Source organism: Typopeltis vanoorti, chromosome 25 (genome assembly GCF_054136105.1).
Source record: "Typopeltis vanoorti isolate ZY-2024b chromosome 25, IOZ_Tvanoo_1.0, whole genome shotgun sequence".
Lineage (NCBI taxonomy): Eukaryota > Metazoa > Arthropoda > Arachnida > Uropygi > Thelyphonidae > Typopeltis > Typopeltis vanoorti.
Window position 1 is genome coordinate 1,364,631 of NC_143573.1, and position 24,764 is coordinate 1,389,394.

General features: G+C 38.7%; 2 protein-coding genes across 2 annotated transcripts in view; one reads left to right on the plus strand and one right to left on the minus strand.

The window, feature by feature from the left end:
• Window positions 1-4,569, minus strand: part of LOC150092477 (leptin receptor gene-related protein) — a 104,843-nt gene extending 100,274 nt beyond the window's left edge. The window contains exon 1 of the mRNA XM_090414460.1: window positions 4,373-4,569. The gene's annotated coding sequence lies outside the window, so the exon portion shown is untranslated. The remainder of the gene's footprint in view (window positions 1-4,372) is intronic.
• Window positions 4,570-4,615: 46 nt separating this feature from the next.
• TER94 (Transitional endoplasmic reticulum ATPase TER94) overlaps window positions 4,616-24,764 on the plus strand; it is a 258,536-nt gene continuing 238,387 nt past the window's right edge. The window contains exon 1 of the mRNA XM_090414459.1: window positions 4,616-4,740. Within this exon, the coding sequence (XP_090270585.1) occupies window positions 4,721-4,740 (20 nt within the window). The 5' untranslated portion in view covers window positions 4,616-4,720. The remainder of the gene's footprint in view (window positions 4,741-24,764) is intronic.

Sequence of the window (24,764 nt, forward strand, 5' to 3'; positions counted from 1 at the left end):
CTTATGACATAAGAAATTGCAGGAGAAAGATGTTAGCAGTGCATAACAGGTATCTGAAGGAAGCAATATCGGAATATATCCCTATGGTCAAGAAGATAAATAAGGTAGGCATTAGATGGATGAGTGGTAGTATTAGGCATGATCTGCAAAAAAATAATATGTTACGGACGATTGGCAAAAAGAAAGGTGATCAGCACACTCACAGGCAGTACAAAGCTCAGGCTAGAAAGGTTACCAACATAGTAGGGAAAGCTAAATCAGATTATGAGAAGACCTTAGCCAAGCAGGTCAAAAGAAATTCCAAAGAATTCTTTAGCTATGTGGCAAGTAAAAGGAAGAAAGACTCTGGAAGGAAAACTTTAGTGGGCGTTGATGGTAGCAAGGAGATGTAATAATAGAGTTACTGAGTGACCACGTTTCAAAAGTCTATCACCCGAGTGAGTATATTTCTGTCTTATGTAGCAATAACTGATACGAGAATTGAAGTTAATGAATTAGAGGCACTTAGGATATTGCAGAATTTATATGCAAAAACTGCTATAGGTTTGGATGGGATATCAGCTCAAGTATTACGTGAATGTGCAAAGGGATTGTCAATGCCTTTTACGTTGCTGTTTATCTCAAGTCTGAGTTCTGGTAAGGTCCCTTGGAAGTGGAAGGAAAGTATAACAGTTCCTTTGCGTAAAAGGGGCTCTAAAATGGAGGTAGAAAATTACAGAACAATCACCATCTCAGGAGTGGCGGTAAAAGTAATAGAAAAGTTGGTTCAAGACCAAATTCAGGAATGGGTGGATAAGAATATGTAATTTATTAACTTTTTATAATGGAGTGACAGCTGAGTTGGACAAGGGAAATGGCTACAGTGATAATGCTGGATTTTGTTAAGGCTTTTGACAGGAATGCTGAAATGAATTTGAATACTGTTATGCGAATTAGAACAAATGGGAATGGATATTAAACTGGTGATGTGAACAAGAGAATGGTTCATGGACAGATACCAAAAAAACAGTCTATTGAGGAGCAGAGTCCAGGATGAAGCAGGTGACCAGTGGTGTGCCACCAGGCTCTGTGCTTGAACCATCATTGTGTAATTTGTACATAAATGACTTGAAGGGAGATATTCCAGATAGGATTACTTGGTTATTGAAGAATACACTAACATGCAAAGATAAAGAAGTTATTATTCTTTATAAGGCACTGATACATCCACATTTGGATTACTGTGCTCAGGTCTGGCTGCCTGGATTCCTTGGAGATGAAGAAGTGGTAGAAAAGATTCAGAGACGAGTGACCAAATTGGTGAGTGGTGTAAGGAATGCTCCCTACATTGACAGACTGAGTTTGTGAATTACAGAAGTTGCTTGATAGGCAGAGAAGAGGGGACATGATAGAAACATTTAACCAAAAAATTTCACCAAAAAGTTGCTTAAAGGATTTTATAAGACAAGAGAAATATTTCAGAAGTGAGATAATGATGGAAGAACAAGAGGTCATCCCTGGATTTTCTGCTTGGAGAGTGGTGAATGAATGGAATGTGTTGCCTGGCTCAGTTGCGAGTGCTTCGTCTGTCAATGATTTCAAGAAGAGGTAATTATAGATATTATTATTATGTAAGGTGCCTCCATGGAGTCAAGACTCATCGTGGGAGACCCAACATTGACATACTAACCGTTATTCACACAATACCTGTCATACTTCCCCTTAAACTCATTCACAACCACCTCTGGCAACGCATTCCACCCATTTACAACCCTCCAAGTAAAAAATCTAGTCCTAACACCCTTGTTAACCACGCTCTTAGACAATCTCCAGGGATGACCCCCTCGTTCTCTCCCTTCCTTCACTGGTCTTAAAAAGGTTATCAGTATCAATCCATTAAAACCCTTTTAATAATTTATATGCCTCTATCATACTCCTCTCATATGTCTATCAACTAGTTTTTGAAGCCCACAGACCTTCAATCTATCCTTGTAGAAGACATCACACAGGCCTGCAACAATTTTCATAACCCGCCTCTGAATCCTCTCCACCATTTCTACATCACCAAGAAATCCAGGTGACCAGATCTGTGCACAATAGTCCAAATGAGGTCTTATTAATGCTTTATGAAGTGGGACAACCACTTCCTTATCCCTGCTTGTCAGTGTGTTCCTCAACGACCATGTAATCGGATGCAAAGTTTTGGCAACCTTTGCAATATGCCCTCAAAACTTAAGTTCTCTGTCGACAATAACTCCCAAGTCCCTAACCTCATCAACCTCCTGCAGTTCAGTTCCATCAATATAGTAAAACAGCATGTGATCTCATTCTTCCAAAGTGCATCACCTTACACTTGGCCACATTAAACTGGCAGCCATTTAGTTTAGCCCAAACCACCAGCCTATTTAAGTCATCCTGTAAGATATTCACATCATCTGAATTAACTATCGCTCTTCCCAGTTTTTCATCATCAGCAAACAAGTGGATATCTCCTTTCAAACTATTCCCAATATCATTGATGTACAAATTAAACCCAAACTATTCATATTGTATGAATAGTTTGGGTCTCCCACAGTGAGTCTACCGACTCCATAGAGATTATTATTATTACTATTCAGGCCTCCATGGAGTCGAAAGACTCATCGTGGGAGGTCCTTCCTAAGAACATAAAGTCTGTCAAGACTCATTGAGGGGAGGTCCCCCCTAAGAAACACAAAATCTATCATACCACTCCTTAAACTCATTGACCGTTCTCGCTCTCACCACTCCATCAGGCAATGCATTCCACGGTTCAACCACCCTCCACGCAAAGAAGCCACTCCTCACCCTCTTGCTCACAGTTTCCTTTCGTAACTTCCAGGGATGGCCTCTTGTCATCACTCCTTCCCGCTGTTCAACCAAGCGAAAGAACTCCCCAGTGTCAACCCTGTAATCACCTCTCAACAGTTTAAAAGTCTCAATCATATCACCTCTCCTTCTTCTATCCACCAAACTCTGCAGTCCACATTCTCTCAGCCGATCCTCATAACTATCCTTGTACAGTCCTGAAACCATCTTTGTCATCCGTCTTTGTATCCTTTCCACAGTTAATTTATCCCCTTCAAATCCTGGAGACCAAATCTGAGAACAATAGTCCAAGTGTGGTCTGATCAGAGACTTATACAACGGAATGATAACCCTCTTATCTCTGCAGGTCAGTGTCCTTCTCATAATTGCAGCAATCCTCTGTGTTACCTTCACCACCTTTGCAATATGTCCCCTAAACCTCAGGTTTCTATCAACCATCAACCCCAGATCTCTTGTCTCCCCTACTTCCTCCAGCATAACTCCTCCCATAGAGTATGCTGCATCCTATCGATGTTTCCCAAACCTCAAGACCTTACATACTGCTGCATTAAACTGACACCCCCATTCATTTACCCATCTATCTAGCTTATTCAAATCCTCTTGCAGGGATGCTGGTACAATAATAATATTATTATTATTATCTGAGATCTCCAGGGAGTTAAGGACTCATCGAGGGAGGCTGTAAATTACCCAACCCAGCTATCACACCTTCCCTTAAATTCATTTACACTAGTTGCACTCACTACCCCTAAGGGCAAATTATTCCACTCACTCACTGCTCTCTGGGATAAAAACCTAGCTCTTACCCCTTTCTTGACTGAGAACAACCTTAAAGGCCATGGATGCCCATATAAACTTATAGTGAGAAACTATATCAAATGCCTTTATAACATAATGAAATATTACATTTCAACCTCTATCTCTATCCAGTACTGTCAAGACTTTATTGTGAAATGTAACTTTTTTTTTCTTTTTTTTTTTTTGGTGTGTGTGTGTGTGTATGGGGGGGGGGGAGCTCATCAGTTCGTTGGGGTTTAATCTTTGATGATAAGGTAAATGAATAATGTAGAAATCACTACTTGTTCAGATAACGTGTTTATTACAGTAACAAACACTACTCTATTAAAATTAATCCAATTAACCAGATTTTATTAATATTTATTTTTATAACAAAAAGTTCTGTTTATTAGCGTCACATTTGAAAAAAAAAAAAAAAAACATGTGCGAGTGCTGCGGATTAATAGATGTGATGTGTTGATTAAAATTAAGAAACATCAAGATTTTCTATAATGGTACTAATGCATCATAGTATTGCGTGATAATTTAGATAAGAAATCAGTAATTAATATCGTAATCCAGAACTGAATGAGACGAAATTTTCTACATAACTTATACAAATTTTCTATTTCTATAAATAAACATACAATATCAAGCAAACTAAATTTGTTACTGATATCATAATATTAATTAAAACGTTCTACTCTTGATTATCGTATATGCAAAAAATTAATATTAATACCCCATATTTAGATAGCAATTTTCTCACCTTTAATACCTGCCATGATAGATGCAAAACGCTTCTCGCCAAAATTCAATACACCCTTATACTTCAAGCAAGGTTATTTTGTTTGGATACACAAAAACTAAAGAAAAGTAATCAAAATAAATAAAGGGATGATGACGTCACTTTAGTTATTCTTAAGATCAAAATTACTTTCGTACAGTAAAACGGAATAAACAATGTTTTTGATTCAATAAAACTATCTGACGTTCAACCAATTAGAATTTCGTTCATGATCATATACACACAAAGTCAAAGGTGGCAGCACCATACATTTTTAGTTGTTATCGTTTATTGCCAGCGTTCGTGGTGTGGATCTCAACTTGCTGTAAAATGTCTGGGAATAAGTCTAAGTAAGTAACAAAAATAAGCAAGTAACACATAATGATTTAAAAAAAGTTAAACTGCTGTTGATTAAATAGTTAAAGGTATTGAATGAGTTGTAAGCAATATGTGTATTTTATTATAGAAATAATTATGGTGTATTTGGTAATATAATAACGTGAAAGAGATTCCGAATATATTTGAAATATTCACTAAATGGTATGGTTCTCAGTGTTTTTGTTTTTTTTTTCCCTTGTACTATTTTTCATGTTAATTTTAAGGTGATATTTTTAAGTGAGCGAGAGATAATCCACTCGATGTTACTGTGATGTTATTCAGCTTCCTCGATGGCTTAAATTCATTTGCACTCTTAAGCCTAATTTCAAAGAAAAATTGCTGACTCATATGAGTTCCTGTTCAGATTTGAATTGTAAAGAGTTCGATTTTATTGAGAGCTTAGTAAGTAATGATAAGTAAGGACTTAAAAATCGTCATTTGGTATAAAATTGAATTAAAAAAACAAACTATTAAATGTTAGGTCTTGTTGCAGGTCTGGTGTTTCTAGTAGAATCCATAGCGTCATTTCTCTCCATACTACAGGTGTGGGTTTGAATCGACTGTAACATGGATGTTTGTAAAAATCATTAGGTGGTAGTCAATTTTCTTCGTCATGTGCGAGACTACCACCAAGTTTATTGAATGAAAAAATGTTTGGTCTCTTAATTTAGGAGAACTGGATTATTTAATTCTTAGCCGACACACTATACAGATTGTGCTGTAGATTTCCAACCTTTCTTCACTGGGATTGATAAATCACAAAGGTTGAAAAGTGTTTTGCATTTTATTCTGTTTGAAAATTTAAATAGTAGTGTTTTATAATAATTGCGGAAATATTCAAAATATTCTCAGTTTTCTTAAATTGAGCTTCAATTTTAGTTTGGGTTTTGAAAAGTGTTAAGTATTAAGTATATTTATCACGATGTATAAACGAAAATGTTATATCATTTTCCCCTCATAATTTTTAGTTGTAATAAATTGCGACATTTTATTTACTGTTACATTAATTATTACAGTTGGTATTTTGATGTGGCTAGCACTGAATGGTTCAACTTTGATTTTAAGTGTGATTATCTTACAAAAAGTAAAAAAAAAAAAAAAGCCACTAAAAACAACAGTGAACAAATGGGCAGACATTATTGCATAGAGAGTGAGAGATACGCCCTTCAGACCCTCACCATCATGATGATGCTTAATCTGTGATATGTTTTAGTGTGAAAAGTTATGCCTGATGCTTTTCAGTAAAGTATTGTTTCTAACCACTAAATGTTAAGAGATGAATAGATATTGACTTCTGCATTAGTTTCTAAATTTATTAAAATGAATACCAGTAGCTACTAATTTAAAATACATTTATAATTTCACAGTCAGTTTTTATTTTATTTCAGTTATCTGAACTTACACTTTCTAATTTTAATAACTACAGGTGTGAATACAGATGCCAGAAAATGACCATTTCTCTGTTAAACTACTTTGAACATCTTTATTTTTTTCTTTAGCAAAATATAGATTCTTTTTTCTGATTAGCAAATAGAGATTTGTTGTCTCACTGGCATATTATTTCATTAAATCTTACTTTGGAAGTATTGCCTTCCTACTAGTAAAACTATTTTTTTCTGTCATTCATTAGATAAATGATGGGGGGGGGGTTAAAAAGACAAGCATCAAATTAACATATGCTAAAATCCCTTATATCCTGTTAGTATGCTGATCAACTATTGGAAGGGAAATGAGAAAAAAAATATCATCCAGTACTTATTTTGCTGTGGACTTAAAGTAGTGGAATTTCATGTTTACTTTCTGAGCTCCAGGTCTTACTAAATAAATAGATAAAAGCCATTGTTATTAAACATTTCATTATCATTTGTAATACTTCATGAGCTCTGTAAATGCCTCAGCATATATATCTGTAAGGTTCCACATTGTGTGTGTACACTGAATATAGAACTGGTTATTGTTGGAATAAGGGAAATGTGGCAGGAGATGAGATAGAATGAGAATGATTGTTATCTTGACTGGAATATGTGTATAGAGGCTTAAGTGCTGTGAAGACATAATGTTGGAGGTTTAATGGATTTTTTACAACACTCAGAAAGGATTAAAAAGAATTTAATACTTCCTATATTTCGTCCTAGTCACTAGGATATCTACGGGGATTACAAAAATAACTAATGTAACATAACACAAATATCATACAATACTAAGCCCAACCATGTGGGTGACACTAAAGTCCTATCTAGGTGGAGCACCCTCTAAGGGCGGTTGTACGTGGCCTGGAATATAAAGTAGGATCTCTGGTGATGAGTGTTTCCCAAATTTTCGGAAGCTTAATGCAACCGTATTTATTAAGATTTGGTTGATTTCTAAGAGCTGCTGTTGCTTCTAAGAATAATCTCTCTTTCTTGAATTTGCTGTGATGGAGCATGGTGATTTTCTTCCATGATACTCTGTGGGTGGTGTCCAAGACATGGTCAGCCAAGCCTGAATGGCCATAGTTGTGTTTACAGATGTAAGACTTGTGTTCCTCTAGGCGGATGGATGCTGATCTGCCTGTCTGTCCGAAGTACGCCAGCTTACAGGAACAGGGTACTTTGTAAACTCCAGGCAGAGAGAGAGGAGGGAGCTGATCTTTCGTAGAATGGATAAGGGTAGCAAGTTTGTGGTGGGGCTTATATGGTGTGTGTAGGTTGTACTGTTTTAGTAGCTTGGCTATTTTTTCGGATGTGCCACGGATGTAGGGTATGGTGATGGCATTTTTAAAATCTTGTTGACGAGAAGGACGGGGAATGGGGGAGGAGTTGATTATTTTTTTGATGCTGTGATCGCTGTAGCCATTGGAGAGGAAAGTGCTGTGTATGTGGTTAAGCTCAGTAGTGAGGGCGGTTCCACTGGAACAAAGATTGTGGGCTCTCTTGGTAAGAGTTTTAATAATGCCATGTTGTTGAGAGTGGTGGTGGTGTGAGAGTTTGTGAATGTATCTGCCTGTGTGTGTGGGTTTTCTGTAATCAGTGAAGGCAAGTGTATCATTAGACAGGCCTGTGACTAAGGTGTCTAGGAAGGGTAAACAATTGTTCTTTTCCTTTTTCATAGTAAACTGGATTCTTGGATGTAGGCTATTGAGATGACTGAGGAAAGAGTCTAATGTGTCTGGGCCATGAGGCCAAATAGAGAACACATCATCTACATATCTTAGCCAGGTAGGTTTGAGTAGGGCTGAGTCTATGACTCGTTTTTCAAAATCTTCCATATAGAAATTGGCAAGGGTGGGGGAGAGAGGGGGGAACCCAAGGCAGTTCCCTCTATCTGCTTGTAGATTTTGGTCTTCCAAGAAAAATACCCAGAGTTAATGGCAAAGGAAAAGAGATCTAAGATGTCAGAAGGGAAAACTTTTTGTAAGAGAGATAAGGTGTCAGTTAAGGGAATATTAGTAAACAAAGAGGAGATATCAAAGCTTACCAATATGTCTGCTTTATTCAAGGTTAAATTTTCTATGAGAGCTTTAAAGTGGGTCGAGTTTTTTATATAGGAAGTGGACCTTCCAGTGAGGGGGGTCAGAGAGTTGGCCAGCTGTTTAGACAGTCTGTAGCAAGGTGCATTGGTGGCATCTACTATAGGTCTGAGTGGGGAATTGGGTTTGTTTTATCCTAAAAACTTATAAGTTGATTATTATTATATTTTTATTTATTATTAGTTGTTTTTTTTTACCACCTAGCCCGTATGACTAGATGCATCTCTTACAGCTGATTTGTAAGGAAAGTATGACATGTGCCCATCTGTTTGAAAGACTATAATTCAAATCACAGATTTCTATGGATGGGCAAGATTTTTCATCTTGTAGAAGAGGGATTTTAAACCAATCAGATAACACCTCTCCGTGAGAGGTGAAGATGATCTTACTTTACATGGGATTGCATATACTTGTGTTCTGGTTGAATTTGCTAGATTACAAGATTAGAAATCCAAATTACTTCCATGAGGAAAAGTCCTACTTGCCTATGCCAAAAGATCAACTAACTTTGGATTTGGCTGTGAAAAAAGAGCCTAGAAAAATTTCCTCTAGTAGACAACCAGGATCTAATCTATAAATGTTTCTTCTGTAAACCTAGCTTCATTTAAAATTACCTGTGCTTATACAGGCTTATGTTATACATTTTACTTGCAGTGCTATCTTTCATTGTACTTGAACAGTGAACAACACTCATTATATCAACAGTCAACTATCATTTTGTGGTAATTTTAATCACAATAAAATTGTCATTGCCATTTTGATTTTTACATTAAGGCTTATATAATACAATTAGCACTCTACGAACATAGGATATGTAACACTGGAATCTGTCACTTTGCATGGATTTGAATGACACACTTTTTGAATTAACATGGTTAATAAATTGATACCACAATTTATTTATTATTATTATGTGACACCTCCAGGGAGTCCAAAGACTCATCGAGGGAGGGCACCTACTCTGCAGCTCTGTCTTCACTATTTGTTCCACTAACTGCAACTACACCAATGTTATCTACCACCCACCACCACTAATATTTCCACAGACAATTACAAACATCCATGCCCACGGCAGCATTGGAAGCTGCAGCCTTTCGGCTGGAGAGCAGATATGCTAACCACTCAGCCAACCAGGCTGGCAAAATAACTCTCTGTCTCCACTACTCAATCCAACTATAATGCTCCACATCTTCTACACCAATGCCATCTACTGCCTACCACCATCCTAGTATTTTCACAAACATCCATGCCCATAGCCTTTTGGCTGGAGAGTGGATATGCTAACGACTTCGCCAATCAGACCAGCAATTTAACATTGGTTTATAAAAATTCAATAAAAAAAATAAAAATAACCTTCCATGATGAAAAACACTTCCCTTCCAACAGGCACTGTATGCAAGCAAAACAAAGGTTTGTTGTATCTCCAAACAGTATCTAAATGCAGTGTCCTAACATCCTCTTGCAAATTTTCAGTTGCAGCAGTAACACCTAATAATGCAGTCATCAGGTGAATCATACCTCCAATTGAAACCATTAGCAGACAAAGCACAAATGACTCAGGCAACTCATTTCATTCATTCAAGCGAAAAATCTACTCCTCATGCTGTTGCTAACCACACTCTTACCCAACTTCCAGGGATGTCCTATTTTTACCTTTCTAGCCAAGTGCTAAAACATTTCCCCTACATCAGTCCTATAAAATCCTTTAAGTAATTTAAATGTTTGTATCATATTACCCCCCCCCCCCATTCTCAGCTTTTACAATCCTCAATCTGTCCTCATAAGAAGCATTCCACAGAACAATCACCATCTTGGTCACTCATCTCCGGATTCTCTGCACTACTTTCTCATCATTGGAATTACCGTGCTGACAAGTATGACAAGCTTAGGAGATTGCTTGGTTCAGTTCCATGGCATATAAAACTGCAAGGGCTAGATGTCAATAGAGCATGGGAAGTGGTCAAGGAGCATTTACAGGAGTTTATGGCTGATTATATACCTAGGGTCCGAATAGTAAAACAAGTAGGGGTTAAATGTATGAATAACACCATTAAGCTTGAGCTGGGGGAAAAAAAAAAAAGTGTGGAATGCCTCCTCATAAGAAGCATTCCACAGAACAATCATCATCTTGGTCACTCATCTCCGGATTCTCTGCACTACTTTCTCATCATTGGAATTACTGTGCTGGCAAATATGACAAGCTTAGGAGATTGCTTGGTTCAGTTCCATGGCATATAAAACTGCAAGGGCTAGATGTCAATAGAGCATGGGAAGTGGTCAAGGAGCATTTCCAGGAGTATGGCTGATTATATACCTAGGGTCCGAATAGTAAAACAAGTAGGGGTTAAATGGATGAATAACACCATTAAGCTTGAGCTGGAAAAAAAAAAAAAAAAAGAAACAGCTGTGGAGGGAATTTAAAGAGAAAGGTGACCTGCAGTCACACGAATGGTATAAAGTGTAGACCAGAAGGGTAACGAGTGTGGTAAGAAAAGCAAAAGCGGATTATGAAAGGAAACTAGCTATGCAATCTAAAGAGAATCCCAAACCGTTCTTTAAATATGGTGCAAGCAAAAAAAAAAAAAAAAAAAAACTGTACTCCGCAGAATGATTTTAAGGAATGCCGATTGTAAGGAGGTCACTGAATCAGTCGATATAGTGGAGTTACTGAGCGAGCACTTTGTAAAAGTATATCATCCGGGTGGTGACATTGAAAAAATGAAGGAACCATTAGTTTATACGGGAATTGTGATAAATGAAGTGGAGGTGAATAGTCTATTACAGAACCTTAATGTGAGTACATCTGTGGGATTGGATGGTATACCAGCTCGTGTCGTACGTGAAGCGGCTAAAGAATTGTCAGTGCCCTTGACCATTTTGTTTAATTTGAGCCTCGGGTGTGGGTCATTCCCAAGGGGGTGGAAAGAGGGGAAAAGAGTTCCACTGCATAAAGGAAGATCCAAAACTACTGTTGCAAATTCTGACCGATCAGCATATTAGGAGTCGTTGTCAAGGTCTTGGAGAAAGTAGTCAAGGGAAAAATACAGGAATGGATTGATGAAAATGAGATACTGTCCGGGGGACATGGCTTTGTGAAGGGTAGATCATGCCTCAGTAACTTGCTCAAGTTTTATAATACAGTGACGGCTGAACTGGATAAGGGTAATGGGTTTACAGTGATACTACTGGACCTGGCTAATGCCTTTGACAGGATACCACATGGAATTCTAATCCGTAAACTGCAACATATGGTAATGGATATAGCGTTGGTGAGATGGATAGGTGGGTGGTTGATGGAGAGATATCAGAGAGTAGAATCCAAAAGACGGCCTGTGACTAGTGGTGTGCAGCGGGGTTCTGTTCTTGGACCACTGCTGTTTAATTTGTTCATTAACGACATAAGGTAGGATCTAAGAGGAACAATTGATTTGTTCGCTGATGATGCAAAGTTAGGTACGGCAATAGTGAATGCAGAAGATGTCAAAATCTTGCAGGATGATTTGGATGGATTGGAGTTGTGGGCTAAGGAGAATGGATGTCAATTTAATGTGACAAAATGTAAGGTTATTCATTTTGGGGTGAAAAGATTAGCTGCAGTATACTACATTGGTGGAACTGTGCTCCAGGAGATTGAGGCCTGGGACTTAGGAGTGTTGGTGGATAGGGTGATGAAGTTTAGGGGACACATTGCAAAAGTGGCTAAATCAGCTCATCAAATCACTTGGTTGCTAAAAAATACTTTGATGAGCAGAGACAAGCAAGTTATTGTTCCTCTGTACCGAGCCTTGATAAGACTCATCTGAACTACTGTGCCCAGATTTGGCCACCTAGGTTTCTACTTGACGGGGAGGACGTGGAGAGGATCCAGAGGCGAGTGACCAAGATGATAGCAGGTCTATGGAATGAACCTTATGAGAACAGGTTGAAGATTTGTGGGTTGCAGAAATTGGTTGATAGGTAAAAAGGGGAGATATGATTGAGACATTCAAATTGCTGAAGGGTTTCTATAGGATTAATTCAGAGGATATTTTTGAGATCAGGACTGGTAGTGGGAGAACTAGGGGACACCTATGGAGGTTGGGCAAGAGTGTGGTTAGCAGGGGTGTTAGAGCTGAGTATTAGAGTGGTAAATGAGTGGAATAAGCTGCCAGAGTCTGTTGTGGGTGCTATGATGGTGAATGAGTTCAAGGCAAGGTATGATAGATACTGTTAGAATGTGGAAAGTTGTGTTGACATGATATTTAGGCTTCTAATGACCCATCTAAGGATGAGTCTAATGACTCCCTGGAGTCGCCCGTAATAATAGTAATAATCCCCAAGAAACCCAGGTGAGCAGATCTCACAGTGATCCAGATGTGGTCATATCATGGCTTTATAAAGAGGAATTACTATTACTATTATTACGGGCAACTCCAGGGAGTAATTAGACTCATCGAGGGAGGCCCCAAATCATATTCATCACAACTATTCATACAGTATCTATCATACCTCGCCTTAAACTCATTCACTGTCACAGCATCCACCACAGACTCAGGGAGTGCATTCCACTCATTCACTACTCTAAAGTAAAGAACCCAGCTCTAACACCTTTACTAACCACACTTTTGCCCAGTTTCCATGGATGTCCCCTAGTCCTCCCACAACTAGCCCTGTTCTCAAAAATAGCTTCTGAATTAATTTTATAGAAACCCTTCAGTAATTTCAATGTCTCAATCATATCTCCCCTCCTCCGCCTATCAACCAATTTTTGCAACCCACAAATCCTCAACCTGTTCTCATAAGGTTCATTCCACAGACCTGCTATCATCTTGGTCACTCGCCTCTGGATCCTCACCACCTCCTCCTCGTCAAGAAGAAACCTAGGTGACCAAATCTGGGCACAGTAGTCGAGATGGGGTCTTATCAAGGCTCGGTACAGAGGAAAAATAACCTGCTTGTCAACGTATTCTTCAGCAACCAAGTGATTTGATGAGCTGATTTGGCCACTTTTGCAATGTGTCGGCTAAATTTCAATTCCTTATCCACCAACACTCCTAAATCTTGTGCCTCATCAATTTCCTGGAGCACAGTTCCACCAATACAGTAAACTGCCGCCAATCTTTTCACCCCAAAATGCATAACCTTACATTTTGTCACATTAAATTGACATCCATTCTCCTTAGCCCAGAACTCCAATCTATCCAAACCATCCTGCAAGATTTTGACATCTTCTGCATTCACTATTGCCGTACCTAACTTTGCATCATCAGCGAACAAATCAGTTGTTCCTCTTAGATCCTACCTTATGTCGTTAATGAACAAATTAAACAGCAGTGGTCCAAGACAGAACCCTGCGGCACACCACTAGTCACAGGCCATCTTTTGGACTCTACTCCTGAATAAACTACTCTTTGATATCTCTCCATCAACCACCCACCTATCCATCTCACCAACCCTATATCCATTCCCATATGTTGTAGTTTATGGATTAGAATTCCATGTGGTATCCTGTCAAATGCCTTAGCAAGGTCCAGTAGAATCACTGTAAACCCATTACCCCTATCCAGTTCAGCCGTCACTGTATTATAATACGTGAGCAAGTTACTGAGGCATGACCTACCCTTCACAAAACCATGATGACCCCGATACAGTATCCCATTTTCTTCTATCCAATGCTTGTATTTTCCTCTTGACTATTTTCTCTAAGACCTTGGTAATGATTCCTGTTATGCTGATTGGCCGGTAATTTTCAACAGCAGCCTTGGAACCACCTTTATTTAGCGGAACTATTTTTCCCTCTTTCCACCCCCTTGGGACTGACCCATACCCGAGGCTCAAATTAAACAAAATGGTCAAGGGCACTGACAATTCTTTAGCCGCTTCACGTACAACACGAGCTGGTATACCATCCAATCCCACAGATGTATTGACATTGAGGTTCTGTAATAGACTAGTTACCTCTACTTCATTTATCACAATTCCAGTATAAGCTGTTGGTTCTTCCATTCCTTCAAAGTCACCACCTGGATGATATACTCTTGTAAAGTGCTCGCTCAGTAATTCCACAATATCGACTGATTCAGTTACCTCCCTACCCTCAGCATTTTTTAAGATCATTCTACCATGAACATTTTTCCTTTTACTTGCAACATATTGAAAAAACTGTTTGGGATTCTCTTTAGCCTGCATGGCCAATTTTCTTTCGTAATCTACTTTTGCTTTTCTTACCACCCTTGTTACCATCCTGGCCTGAGCTTTATGCTGTTCCTGCACCTGATGGTCACCTTTCTCCTTAAATTCCCTCCACAATTGTTTCTTTTTTTGCAGCTCAAGCTTAATAATATTATTCGGACTCTTGGTATACAGTCAACCATTGCCTCCTGCAAACAGTTCTTAACCACCTCTCATGCACTATCAACATCCAGCCCTTGCAGTTTTACATGCCATGGCACTGAGCCAAGCACACACCTAAGCTTGTCATACTTACCAGCCCGGTAATTCCACTACTTGCCACCTCCCAAGTCATGACTTTATGATCACTCTCACCAATTGGTGGCAACATGGTCATGTTCGTTACAGCCACAATCTCAGTTGCAATTAGAATGTCAAGCACTCTCTGTCCCCTGGTATTTTCCACTACATGTTGCCGTAGATAGGTGGCCCTTAATAACCGCATAAAATCCAATTCCTTCCTCCCATGTGCCCTCTCCTCTTTCCAGTCAATGTTACCATAATTGAAATCACCCCTAATAATTACCCTCCTTCCACTCATTTCTTCTATTTGCCTATGCATATTATCCCCACCATCTATTCCATCACCTGGTCTATAGCAGCAACCAATTGTATATTTTGTTCTGCTAGATTCTATCTCACACCAAACAGCCTCAAATGTGCTCTTTTCTCTATCCTGCAGTTCAACTTCTATACTCCTTGGCTGCAGCTGATCAGCTATCATCAATAACACTCCTCCCCCCTTTTTATTCACCCTGTCACTCCTGAACACGCTATACCTGTCGCATTCAATCCCACTAGCGTTATCATCTTCTGTCAGCCATGTTTCATTAATACCAACAACCTGTGGCCTGGAAGTGCCAACCATGGCCAAAAACTCTTCCTTCTTGTTCCTAATACTCCTGGCATTAGTGTACATGAATTGCAGAAGCCCATTTGTCCTATCCCTACTTTGATGCCTTATACTAACTATCCGATTCTGATTTGTTGTCCTTCGTACTCGCTCGGGCATAATATACTCATTCATACACTCAACTGCCTCCCTAAAGTCTGCATATCTACTCCCCCCCCCTTTTAATAAATCTAGTTTCCCTGAGTCTGTACATCCACTTCCACATCATTCATCAACACTTTTTCAAGTCTCCGTACACCAACTCCTTTCAAATGTAACCCATCCATCTTATATAAGTCCTTTCGCCCATCGAACTCATTCCACACATCTACAAATTCCACACCACTCTCCATGCATAACCCACGCATAAAGCCATTGGCAATTATGGCCCTCCTTGTAAACACTTCGCTGTCATACCGCGGTGAGATACTCACCATCCTAACTCTCTCACTCTTCTCTTTTGCTACCTCAAATAATTCCCTCACAACCTCTATCATTTCCATTTTGTCCTCTTTCAAATGATTTGTTCCTGCCATGATTATCATCTCTTTCACCCTCTGTTTTTGCAGTCGAATAGATTCGCTGACATCCTTTATGTTCGCACCTGGCTGGTACAACTTCGTTAAACTCTCAACTATTACACCTCTTAATAGCGAATCCCCATACAGCACTTGCTCCTTTCATTTTATTGACGTTTACGAACATTCTATTATTTGCCGTCACAGACTTTCGCCGGTTATTTGTCGGTACATTCAGCACACATTTTTCCATACGCTCCAGTTGTCTTTTTGCTCTGTGTATCACACCGTTCAAACAGGCAATTTCACTACTCGCATTTATCTCACCATTTTCATTATCAATCAAATCATCCATTCGTTCTGTATTTCTACCTTCATTTACACTTTCAGTGCCGCTCTCACACCTATCTGGCACTACCACGCAATTCTCTAGCACACCGCCATTTTCTACACTCTGACTATCGTTAACGATATCACTCTCGCCACACAATACACGCTTGAAATCCTAATTCTCTTTACACTTTCTGCACATATTAACTCCACTATCACTTTCTAACCAGACTCCCACCACTCTTCGCAAGGCATACATCGCACAGACAGCACATTGCATAAATTCGTTTACATCAAAACTCTTAAATAAACATGGCGACCTGCCCGCCATTTTTTTTCTTTATGGGTGCCATATGTACGCTATCTTATCTTAAAATTAATAATAAAATAACAGAAAACACGCAAAAATTGCACAGACACACCAAGAACCAAAAAGCAAACAATACTACTTAAAATTCTAGTAAAATTTCTAATGTTAACACAAAATACTACTAATCTTTTCAGGAGCTCTCGACAAGCCGACGATCTAATCAGTGCGACACCAAGCTATGATAACCTTCTTACCCCCCCCCCCCATATTTGCTCGTTAGTGTGTTCTTCAATAACCAAGTAATCTCCTGAGCTACCCTGGCTATGTTAGCAATATCCTTTCTAAACTTTAACTCTATCTACTACTACTACTACTACCAAGTAGTGGTAGTGGTAGATAGAGAATACCTATAATCTTTGTATCCCAAAATGCATAACTTTACACTTTTCCACATTAAATTAACATCCTTATCTTTTTGCTCATACCATTGACCTCTTCAAATCATGCTGCAAGCTCTCGACATCATCTTAATAGTTACTCTACTCAACTTTGCATCATCCGCAAACAACTGAATATCTCCATACCAATTATTAAAACACTTAAGAAATCGAACAACGTAGTTAAGGATATAAATTAAATTAAACTTTAATAAATATTTTCCGATATTTCGGCAACGTCACATTGCCATTTTCTAAAGGAACTTACAAGAAAGTTACGTGCACGTAGGCACTACAACACAGAAACTGGGAATGAAGAGATGAAACTATTGTTCTAACAGTCCTGATGGTGCCCTCTAGCAGGCTAAGTGGGTGTTCTTGGACGTTGGGCTGAAGGTCTGCAGATGTAGGCCTCCCAAATTTGGAGCAGTCGCATACAACCAAATTTGTTGAGGTTTGGAGAATTTCTTAGGGCTGAGGCTGATTCCATAAAGAGTCTTTCAAATTTGTATTTGCTACGGTGTATCACTGTAGCTTTCTTCCACCGTATTCTGTGGCGTGTATCCAGAGCATAGTCCTCAAGCCCAGAATGACTGTATTTGTGAAAACGGATGTAGTCCTTGTGTTCTGAAATTCTGATATTCGCTGTCCTGCCTGTTTGGCCAAAGTAAGACAGTTTACAACAGCAAGGGACCTGGTAAACATCGCACACTTTGAACCACGAACTTTGGTCGATTTTACATGACGTCTCATGTACCGCTGCCGAAAAAGAATTTAAAAAAAATACGAGGCCGACAGATGAAAAAGTTCGAAAAATTAAAAAAGAACTCTACCGTCTTTCCAAAACCTGCTACCAACACGGTAATCAACCTTTCTTCAGTCACCCTGAAGCCTGACGCACTCAACGTGCTCTCACGTGGACACAACTTCGCCATTGCTCCCAATAAAATACCTAGTGAGGATATTATGATCCAGATCGAGCGCGGAATCCGCCACCTTCCACATCAAGTCGCCAACAGTGTAAGACTGGATGTAGCCTGTGTCCGTTCCAAAGCAAGACCACCAAAAACCAACATATCAAACAAGGAATATAAAGCTCTACAGGAAATGAAGAATAATAAAGAATTAGTTATCACCAAAGCGGATAAGGGAAATGCAACTGTATTAGTTAACCAAAAGGGCTACGCAGGTAAGCTGAATGCGCTTCTATTACATCGGGCCACATACCTCCCTATCAATTACAATCCCACCAACTCTCAAATTAGAAAACTTCACAGGCTCCTGGCCTGTAGAAGTTACCAACAGATTAAAGCTGTAACTCTATATCCCCCCCCCGTATTTACGGACTCCCAAAAATACACAAAGAAAATGTGCCATTATGTCCCATAGTGGATGGCATTGATTCCCCCACATACAAATTAGCTAAACATTTGGCCAAAGAGCTCACACACTATACTGGCAACACACCATCACACATAAAAAAACTCAGCCCATTTCAAAGCCAGCATAGAAAACCTTACACTCCAACATACTGACATAATTGTCAGCTTTGATGTGTCCTCTTTATTTACAAATGTCCCACTCAAGGAAACTTTAGAGCTAATCCAAGCTAAATTTTCTCCCGATATCTCAGCCTTATTTCAGTTCACAATGAACTCTGGCTATTTCGTTTGGCAGGGATAATTCTACAAACAAATAGAGGGGACAGCCATGGGTTCACCACTCTCCCCACCCTTGGCCAATTTCTTTATGGAGACCTTTGAAGAAAAAGCCTTAGCCTCTGCCCCACAAAAACCAACCATATGGCTTTGCTATGTTGATGATGTGTTCGCTATTTGGCCGCATGGCTCTGAAACACTTCTCTCCTTCTTAACACACTTAAACAACCAACACCCCAGAATCAAATTCACTCTGGAAAAAGAGGAAAACAACAGCCTCCCTTTCCTAGACACACTAGTCACCCGCCAGCCTAATGGATCCTTGGTTTTCTCAGTTTACAGAAAACCCACCCATACAGGCAGATACATTCACCAACAATCCCACCACCTCCCCTCACAACAATATGGAGTAGTGAAAACACTATACAACAGGGCTAAACTAATCTGTTCAAACGACTTGGCCCTAAACACAGAACTAAATCACATCCTCAACACTTTCTCAGCCAGTGGCTACCCCCCCAAAAAAAAAATTCAAAAAATATTAGAACCTACAAACCACAGACCCCTCTCCCCCCACAACAAGGATTACTCTAAATCCATCACCATTCCCTATCCGAGGCACCTCAGAAAAGATTACCAAAATCTTAAAAAAACATGACCTGACCTCCTGTTACAATCCTTACAGAAAATTGGCATCCCTTATCCGCTCCACTAAAGACCAACCACTTCCTCTAGACCTACCTGGTGTTTACCAGGTCCTTTGCAGTTGTAAACTGTCTTACTTTGGCCAAACAGGCAGGACAGCGAATATCAGAATTTCGGAACACAAGGACTACATCTGTTTTCACAAATACAGTCATTCTGGGCTTGCGGACCATGCTCTGGATACACGCCACAGAATACGGTGGAAGAAAGCTACAGTGATACACCGTAGCAAATACAAATTTGAAAGACTCTTTATGGAATCAGCCTCAGCCTTAAGAAATTCTCCAAACCTCAACAAATTTGGGAGGCCTACATCTGCAGACCTTCAGCCCAACTTCCAAGAACACCTACTTAGCCCACTAGAGGGCACCATCAGGACTGTTAGGAGAACAATAGCTTCATCTCTTCATTCCCAGTTTCTGTGTTGTAGTGCCTACGTGCACGTAACTTTCTTGTAAGTTCTTTTAGAAAATGGCAATGTGACGTTGCCGAAATATCGGAAAATATTTATTAAAGTTTAATTTAATTTATATCCTTAACTACGTTGTTCGATTCCTTAAGTGTTTTAATAATGCATAACCAACGTATAAGCCTGTCTACGAGAATCCATACCAATTATTTTCTATATAGTTTATGTACAAATTAAACAACAGTGGTCCAAGAACAGAGCCCTGTGACACATGAGTGGTCACCTGCCTTCTCCTGGTTTCTGCTTTTACAAATACTACTTTTTGGTATATGTCCTTGACCCACCCTTTTATCTATATCACCAGTTTCATATCCATTCATACCCCAATACCCACAGTTTGCATAATAAAGTTCTGTGGTATCCTGTAAAATTCCTTTGCAAAATTCAGCAGTATCATTGTGTAGCTATTCTCTTTATCCAACTTAGCTGTCATTTTATTATAAAAAGATTAAATTTCATCAAGGCATGATCTACTCTTCACAGAGCCATGCTTCCACCCATTCCTGAATTCTCTTTTTCACCAACTTTTCCGGTAATTTTATCACCACTCCTGAGATACCAATTAGTCCATAATTTGCTACCACAGACTTAGACCCTCTTTTATGCAAAGGAATTATTTTGCCTCCTTCCACTCTCTTTTGACTTTTCCAGAGCTGAGACTTAAATTAAACAGCTTAGTCAAAGCCATCACCAGTTCCTCTGCTCTACATATTATCTTAAAATGCAAGCCGATATCCGATTCAATCCCACAGCAGTATTTGCATTTAGATTTTGCAATATCCTAAGTACCTCCAATTCATCAACTTCTTTTCTTGCATCCTTACCTGTCACCTCTGACATGACAATACCTTCATTTGGATGACATACTGTTACAAAATGATCACTCAGTAGCTCAACAATTTTGTCTGCCTGTATTTCCTCTCTACCATCTGCACTCATTAATATTATCCTTCCATAGTCATTCCTCCTACTTGCCACATAATGAAAAAACCCTTTGAGGCTTCTTTTTGCCTGCTCAGCTACTTCGTTATTTTGCCCTTCTCACCATGTTGGTCACCTTTCTTGCCTGATCCTTGTACTGTTCATGAGTTTGCTGGTCATCTTGCTCCTTATATACTCCCCCCCCACACACACACATTTTCTTTTTTTTTTTTGCAGCTCGTTCTTAGTGATAGTACTCGTCCATCTAACTCCTACCTGATTTACCTTCCTGACCTTGGGTGTACAGTATTATTGCTTCCTCCAGATATCCATTGACTATCTCTCATGCACCATGACCATCCTTCCCTTGCAGAACTTTATGCCATGGTACTGCTTCAAGTTGCTTCTTAAGTGTATCATAATTTCCTACCGTGCAGTTCCACATATACCCCCTTCTTAACTGGAATTTCCACGTTTCACTACCTCCCAAGTCAAGACCACACTTTCCCCAATCGGAGGCAATGTAACCACCTTAGTTAAGGCCAGATCTTTTAACAAGATCCAACACTGATACCCTGAGTCCCCTCTGTCACATTCTGCTTCAAGTAATTATCTCTCAGTAAATGTAAATTCCATTTCCTTCCTGCCATGTGATCTTTTCTCCTTCCGGTCTGTCTCTGAAGTTGAAGTCTTCCCATAATAATTACTCGACTTGTACTCATTATACTAATCTGTTGATGTATGTCTTCCATTGACCTCTTCAAATCATGCTGCAAGCTCTCGACATCATCTTAATAGTTACTCTACTCAACTTTGCATCATCCGCAAACAACTGAATATCTCCATACCAATTATTTTCTATATCGTTTATGTACAAATACTTCCATAGCAGCAACCAGTTTTATATTTTGTCCTATTGGCCTCAATCTCATTCCAGATTGACTCAAAAGAATTGCCATCTACTCTTGTTGACTGCAATTCATCTGCTCTCATCAGCAGTACCCCATCCCTGTCCTGTCTACTATATCCTTCCTGAAAATACTAAATTTATCACACTCTATCCCTGTAACTACATCATCTGCTGTTAACCAAGTCTCACTAATGCCTATAACTTTTGGGCAGGTTGCACTAACCCAGTGTTTCCCAAACTTTTCTTACAACGGAACACCTTGGTTATTTTGTAATGTATTAATAATTAATTAAACATCAATTAATTATTAATACATTAATTAATTAAACATAAATGAGCCTGTGTAGCTCAGTGGATGTGGCGTTTGCACACCACCGCACTTGGCCGCACGAAGGAAGGCTTGGTTTCGAGTTTAGTCGGCAACTAGAGGAATTTTTTCTAAGCCTTTTTTCGAACGGTTCCCGAGTTAGTCGATCTCTGGCACGGGCAAGCAGGTTTTTCGTCCTGTAAACTCAAGAAAATCGACCGTAGAACCCACATTATTTCAGACATTAAATATATTGTGTTAGGGTTAGGGACCACGAGATGGCGGCACATTTGAGCCGTCTCTCTTCACTGCGTACCGCTTAATTAGTGATAGCCTTGGGCCATCTGTCTCTGATTGGGTACCAGTGGAGATTGAACTGCCCAATCAGTCTCCAAAAGTTAGATAGGGCTAAATGGCCTCGCCTACTCCCGTATATGGGAATAAAAAGGCGTTAGCTGATTTTTTGATTTTTTTTTTTAAACATCAGTTAAACATACACATCATTAAATTAATTTGTGCAGATTTTCATTGACATATTCCATTCTGATCACCAAAAATTTATAATATTATAAGTACTTATGAGTGAATGCAGACTTTTTCTCCTGTGCTGGTAGTTTTCCCCTCCTTTTGTACATCCTGGAGATCGCTTTATAGGCTGGAGGTGAATGAATCACTATCTGTTGCATCACAAACACCTTCAATAAGAGATTTCTTAACACGAAAATTAAACAAAGTCCCTTGTCTCTTATTCATGTTAAAATTTAAATCTGCGGGTCTATTACTTTTAAAAAATCATGGCACTATGGTTTCGAAACAAGCACTTTCACCCTACAATAAGAACTTGTGAAGAAAGTATTCAATATTACTAGCTCAAAGAACCGGATACAGACTACCTTGATCTTCAATTTCAGTGAAAAAAATTTTCTTTATACTTCCTTGCTGATTGGTCACTAACATTTGCAACACAGATGTTATTTCGTTTAGTTTTGAGAACAGAGAATACGCCACCTATCGGCTTGCAGGCAATTTTTACGATCAGTCATAAACAGCGGTATTCCCTTTCCCAAATGTTGAAAGGTTTTGATGTGTGAAAATTAATAATAATTCATGAATACTTCCATGTTTAAAAATACATGGCTTGGTCACTAACATTTTCTGCACAGATGTTATTAGGCATTCTGGGTCTGCTCTTTTCAACATATTCACAAATATTATTCTACTCAGAATATTTCCACTATAAAATTTATTTATGAAAAATGCTTAGAAAACTAAAATGACTAATTCCAGAACTTCTCGCGGAACACTTATTCACCTTCCACAGAACAGTTTGGGAAACCTTGCACTAACCAATGGTTGCACTCTTCTCTCTTATTGATAATTCTTCTAGTATTAGCATATTAGAATTGTAGCATCCCTGGATGCTCCCAACCACCTTTACATCCTAAATTGACTACCCCATTTGATATTGTCTGAGAGACTAGATTATATAGCATTATTAGATAGTAGAGAAACTGTAGCATCCCTTTATATCCCAACCATCTTTATCCTAAATTAACTATCCCATGTGATGTTGTTGTCTGAGAGACTCGATTATATAGTATTATCAGATAGTATATAGAAACTGTAACATCCCTTTATTCCCCCAGCCATCTTTACTTCCTAAGTTGACTATCCCATGTTATATTGTTGTCCGAGAGACTGGATTCTGCACTTTTTGGTCATTCTCACATTTATTTGCTTCACACACACACGCTCGTCTGCATCTGCCCTAATTTCTTTAGTTTTCCTGACTTTGTACTTCCACACTATCCTTAATAAACAAAGCTCTCCAGACACTCAACTCAGAATTCATTTCAGTGCACTCCAGCATTGTACAAATCTTTCCATACCTCACGCCATAGGCCACAACCTCTACTTCATGCCTTCTACACAACCTTCATATTAATTCATTAGCTACTACCACTCTCCTTCTCATTTCACTCTATTATATCATTGCAGCAGACTTACAAACTTCACCTTATCACTCTTTTTTTCACTTCTTTCAAGACCTTTCATATCCTCCTTATACAGTACTTCTCAGGTCATAGGTTCCAGCCAAAACAACTCTTTCAACCTTTCCTTTCTGCAGTCTGGCATTGACCCTTGAAGAACACTGGTTTGAACAGTGCAGAGATCCACTCAAACACAATTTTTTTATGAATATATTGGAAAAGTTTTTTTGGAAATTTGGGACAATTTGAAGAAACTTGCAGGCAAACTCGTAGTTTAGAAATATCAAAACAAAAATTAAGAAAAAGTTAGGTATGTTATGAATGCATAAAATATATGTAGATACTAGTCTATTTTATCATTTACTGCCATAAAATATATAATCTGTTATAAAAAGTAAAAATTTATCAAAACTTACACCCACAAACACTCCAGACCATACATGGCCATTTGCAGCTGAGAGAAATGTAAACAAATATAAAGAGGCAGTATTAAATCATAACTGTATAAAATTAACTTATTAATTAGCAGAAAATAAAATTTTTGTAACGATTCATTCATTCAATTGCTTCATGTAGCCAATCCTATACGAAGCAATTATATCAATTGCACACATTTTGGAGTAATTATAATTAAGAAAACGTATATAAGAAAATTATAAGTAATTATTTCAACAGTACCATAAAGCAATCATATTGCTGCTGCTTCATTATCAATGCATGAATCTTTATACCTGTAAATGAATATGAATTTCTTTTTCACATCTTTTCAATTTTGATGTCTAGTGTTAGTAACACGTTTAACATCTACATGTTTTGTATCATATAAGACA